The following is a 5,676-nucleotide window of genomic DNA, read 5'->3' on the forward strand; positions in this document are numbered from 1 at the left end:
TTCAGTTCCTAAAAATTTTAAAAATTTGTTTACATGATATTCCAACAACATTAATCCGTCATGTTTCTCTTTGTAACATTTAAGGACTTGTAAAGCTTTGTCAACTTTTTGGTAGAGTAAATAACCAATTACAAGATATCCCCTTGATACTACATCTGCATATGAACCGGCCAACATGACCAACGATTTCCCTAATTTTAAGATGTCGGAATAGAGATCGAAATGATCATCGTACCAAGGATTTTCAATGTAAGGCACTTTTCTATATATGACTTCTATGTCCTAAAAAAGCAATATATTTCTGAATAATATAAAAAAATAAAGCTATAAATATCGAGAATATCGTTGGAAAAAGTAGAATTACTATCGGAAACACAGTTGACGCGTGTTTTAATAGTAGCAAAGCAATAAGTTCATTTTTCATTAAAAATTGATGATGGTGACTGTATTATTAACGATGAAATAGTGCAAACATTTTGTTAGTGCATCAAGGTTGTCGAGCTGTAATGAAAAAAATATAAATGAAATCACAGATGTGGCTAAAGAAAGGGTTCCAAGAACATAGCTTGGAGACACGTCAGCTAATGGAGATGGAATTTATTTATGAAGATTTATTGATGAGATTATTATGAGAATAAAAATATTTCATTAGCTTTTAAATGTTAAGAAAAATAATTGTGAAATGATCAGTGATAAACCGAAATGATTCCAGTATAGATTATATCAACACTGGCAGACACTAACATCTGGAACTTTTGGAGGTGCGTTGATTTTAATATCAGGTAAATTTTTTATGTATTGGTGGCAGGCATAATAAGACAATGACCTGGTTATAACGTGGTCAAAATTTTCTTGTAACATTATATCCGACACTATCCTTAGAGCCTCTAAAACAGTGTTAACGTGAAAATATGATGTTGAAAAGAAAAAAGTCAATATAGTCAAAAAAGAAATTAATAACTTTGTTGAAAATAAACCTTTGTACAGATTGTTATGGATGAAATGATCCAACAGTAAATTGCAAGTATAATCATCTAAAAATATGCCATAATTAATCTGTAAATGAAGTACAAAAATGACATAAATAACGTTTTCAAAAAGCGTGACAAAGAAACAAGAGTTTAATGACCTTGTCCTCTAAGATTTTGAACAAACGTTCATAATCCCCTTGTTCCTTTAATGTCCTCATCAAGGCATGGCACGTTGATGGAGTCACATCGAGACATTGTTTGGAATGTCTAAACCTAAAAAAACCAGAACAGTGGGCGATAAAAATAATCGAGTTTATATATTGCAAAATAAATTGTGCCTTAACTAGTTAGCAAAATATTTACATAACAAATTTCAAAACAGGCAACCAACCAAAAAATTTTTAATTTAGTATAATTGCACAATGTATAATAGCTAATTAATTTTTGTATTTTTTATATTTTAGTTATGATTAATTTTTCATTTTTATATTTACTGATGGGGACACGAATTAATATCCTAAATATTTAATGTTTCTTGATTAATTATTTGGACTTTTGCTTTACCATTTAGGACCAATTGAAAATAGCATAAACGCTAATTAGGTCCTTTTTTATTTCAATTTATTTTTGGTTGGAATAAAATAAAATATGTATTTTGTAAACATTTAAAAACAACTAAAATTCCTAAACTAGATGATGAGTAAGAAATGTGAATCATAATATATTAAAGCACGAAGTTGACTTAAAATGCTACAAAATGAATAGAAAGAATCGGAAACAATAATAAACGAGATAATCATTCCAACTGAGCTAAGTTGCCTGCTGAATGTATTGATAAATAATGTTGAAGTTTAAAAGATATGATTGAACCAGGAAAGTCAAGTGGGAGAACAAAAAAGTTAGCAACCTGATACAGATGATATTAATTAGAGAATTTGTAAGCAGATACACATTAAATTAATGGGATACATACAAAATGAAAACTATTAGATGTAACATTCTTTCAGATCTGGTCTTTCTTCAATTTTTTATATTGACGTTTCATACTGCAAGTCATTTCACAACACAAAAGGTTTTTCTGTGAAAAAAAACTTACTTGTAAAATATTTGTTCAACCAAGTTGTATGAAACAGGTTCAATTTCTTCTAATTTATTGGCCAACTGAATAATGGAAATATTTTTCAATAAAATTAATATAATAATTATTAGTAATGTTTTTGAAGCCTGAAATAAACAATTTTTCTTGTCGGAAAATTTATATTAGTTTTTTTTATAGCATAAGTTACTTTCCAAAATGTATTGAACAGTGTTCTATGGTAATCTCAAGAAAATGCTAAAAATATTAAACAGATCTCGTTTGTGTGTCTGTTTATTGTACACCAAAATGTATGATGGATATTTAAATGGTGTATGCCATACGTTGAAAACCGTCATTGCAGTAAAGTAATGAAACGAAACCATATTAAAGATTGTAATGGTAATTGAGTGAAGGCTTCATATGCCATCCAGATTAACAAACGTTTTAGAGTTTCTTATTTTTATGGTCACAATAACATGAATTTTCTTCAGTATATAATATATCATTTCTAACTAATAACTGAATGAGTGAACTATTGAAACAGAATGTAAACAATTTCTCAGGTTAGTAATTGAACGTAAAATTGCTAACGATGTCCATATCAACGGCATGTATGGTGCCACCCTCATCAGCAATCTGTTTCACTTTCCTAAAATGATCGCCTGTGAGTTGTTGTTCAACATTAAAAATTATGTAAGGCATTTTAATTATTTTTTCTAAATAGTCTAGTGCTACCGATAATGGGAAATTTGTTCCATATTACAAATGATTTATTAATGAACTATGAAAAGTGCAACTAGAGGAGTTCATTGGAAACTCAAAATAATTTCTAAAATATTTTCTTTTGCAATTATCTAAACTGTGTTCATTGTAATTATTTTCTTTAACATAACCTTCTCTAATTGTGTCAAAGTTGGTCAGTTTTTTAATTTTTCTCTTGATCTTTAAAAAACTACATTTTAATCCTCTAACTAAATATAATCAATTTAGTACATTTAAATGTTAAATTTGTAATAACTAATATTGCAAAATAATTTAAACTTTATGGACTTATGGGGTCTGATGCTTTTGCAGATAAACAGCCTAAGATATTTTTACAATTCTCTTTACCGTATTTCCCAAAAGGATGAATAACAAATACACAGTGTATGTAAATAGATGTAAATCAAGGTGTAACAAACATTGGAAGTGATAGGTGGGGATTCTTTGTATTCAAACCCACTCATTGCACAATCAACAGTGCTTGGCACCCTAACCAATAGGCCATTCAAGATAAGTGGTAATAAGGAGTAACGGCGTTCAAAAGTGTTTCAACTGCATGACAACTGCCATATATGAAAATAAAAATGCAATACAGCAAAGACAATTAATCAGAGCTATGAAGTAAGTCAGTTGGTGATCATACAGAGTACTGATGTTTTTGAAGTTTTATTTTCAACTAGTTTAAAACATTATATAATAAAATGCTTTAAATCAGTCAAGTTTACTGATTTTAACAAAATAATTTAATTTAAAAAAAATAGAAATAAAGTTTCATACACACTTGCATTGATATTATTTATCAAAGGCAATGTTAACCTTCTTTTCCACTCCTCACTACAGTTATAAGACAAGGACATGAAATAGCGACCGACTGTAACAAAAATTAAATACATAATATAAAATCATAAAATATAAAGCCAAACTTGTAATTATAATTTGATGTGTAATCATTTCTATTCATTAAGAATCTTAACTTAAGATGTTTTGCATATTTTTTATATATCAAGTTTAGAAGCATTTAGGCATAAAATCCACTAATAGTTTTTGATAAGGTAATATTAATCTAAAATGTAGACCATAATTTAATTTTTTATTTACAATTATTATTACACAAAAAACTAAACATTAGAATTAATTCAAATTTTTAAAGCATATATTCATGGAATATTATTAATATATATAAACCCTTTAATCTCTAATGTCTAATGCATTCTATTTGATTTAGTAAGATTTTCAAGCACTAATTATAATTATATTATAGTACTCTTCAATTATTCTGTAGTGATGAGTAGCATAAAATGTATAATCATAACTAATTGATAATTTAATAGCCATTTATTTCACTAACGCTAACCATGAATAATGCATGGTTAGCATAATGGTTAGCATGCATGATGCATTACAACATTTTTTAAATAATCATAATCAGAAAATCCTAATGAAGTGATTTCATTATATAAAAATTTTAAATGATTAAAATTTGATTAAATAATCTAATTTTTATAAAATTTCGCCATTAAACAGCATCCTGACCGACACAGTGAATAATAAATTATATAATTACATAATTTATACTAGCAGGTCGCATAACGTTGAAAAATGCGGAAGCGCGCGCGCTGAACTTTAAGGAATTTTTCTGAAAGTGAATTTACATTGTTATCGCAAACTCGCGTTTTCGTCGTCGTTATTTTTGTTTATTTTTCGAAAATGCGCCCATCTATATAATTTTTGGTTGTTATGAGCGATAAAAGAAATGTGTATTATTATAAAAATATTTTTTCTTTGTTGTTCTGAGTCACATTTGTTGCAGACTATTCGCTACGAGGTTGGTGTATTTTAATTTTTTTTATAAAGTTAGTTAAACATGGACAACACCGATTTTTTTTGAAGAAATGTGATAATTAACCAATTATTAACATTCTGTAAAAATATTTTTGAAATTAGAGTATAATGAAATTTTTTATGGATTTTTTTCCGCGTGCACCGTCGGTCACTAAAATACATTGTATTGGCTGTGTTTTTTTATAAAAATGTTCATAACTGCTAAGTTTCATGGGCAACACCGATTTTTTTTGAAGAAATGTGATAATTAACCAATTATTAACATTCTGTAAAAATATTTTTGAAATTAGAGTATAATGAAATTTTTTATGGATTTTTTTCCGCGTGCACCGTCGGTCACCAAAATGCGTTGCATTGGCTGTGCTTTTTTATAAGAATGTTCATAACTGCTAAGTTTCATGGGCAACACCGATTTTTTTTGAAGAAATGTGATAATTAACCATTTATTAACATTCTGTAAAAATATTTTTGAAATTAGAGTATAATGAAATTTTTTATGGATTTTTTTCCGCGTGCACCGTCGGTCACGAAAATGCATTGTATTGGCTGTGTTTTTTTATAAGAATGTTCATAACTGCTAAGTTTCATGAGCAACACCGATTTTTTTGAAGAAATGTAATAATTAACCATCTATTAACATTCTGTAAAAATATTTTTGAAATTAGATTATAATGAAATTTTTTATGGATTTTTTTCCGCGTGCACCTCGCAGTCACGAAATTCAAAATGCGTTGTTTGAGTTGTATTGGTAGTTTTTTCACCAGAATGTTCGTAACTGCTAGCAACAACGACAATTTTTGAAGAAATGTGATAAATAACCATTTATTTAACATTCTGTACAAATATTTTTGTAATTACAATATGATAAAATTTTTTTTGATTTTTTCCCATGATCAAAAATCCATTGGTTGTCTGTGTTTTTGGAATAGAATGGTCATAACTATTAAGTTTCCTGCTTGATTATTATTATTATATTATATATGGTATTATATATATAATATATTATTATTAATAATTTTTTAA

The 5,676-nt window shown here is 27.6% G+C and overlaps 1 protein-coding gene across 1 annotated transcript in view; it reads right to left on the minus strand.

Moving 5' to 3' along the window:
• The window catches only part of HELRODRAFT_65965 (hypothetical protein), a gene marked incomplete at both ends in the record, with an annotated part of 2,676 nt that extends 1,469 nt beyond the window's left edge, over positions 1-1,207 (minus strand). Inside the window, 4 exons of the mRNA XM_009021173.1 lie at positions 34-262; positions 731-887; positions 978-1,056; positions 1,130-1,207. Of these exons, the coding sequence (XP_009019421.1) occupies positions 34-262; positions 731-887; positions 978-1,056; positions 1,130-1,207 (543 nt within the window). The remainder of the gene's footprint in view (positions 1-33; positions 263-730; positions 888-977; positions 1,057-1,129) is intronic.
• Positions 1,208-5,676: the final 4,469 nt, after the last annotated feature.

This window comes from Helobdella robusta (assembly GCF_000326865.2).
Source record: "Helobdella robusta unplaced genomic scaffold HELROscaffold_3, whole genome shotgun sequence".
Classification (NCBI taxonomy): domain Eukaryota; kingdom Metazoa; phylum Annelida; class Clitellata; order Rhynchobdellida; family Glossiphoniidae; genus Helobdella; species Helobdella robusta.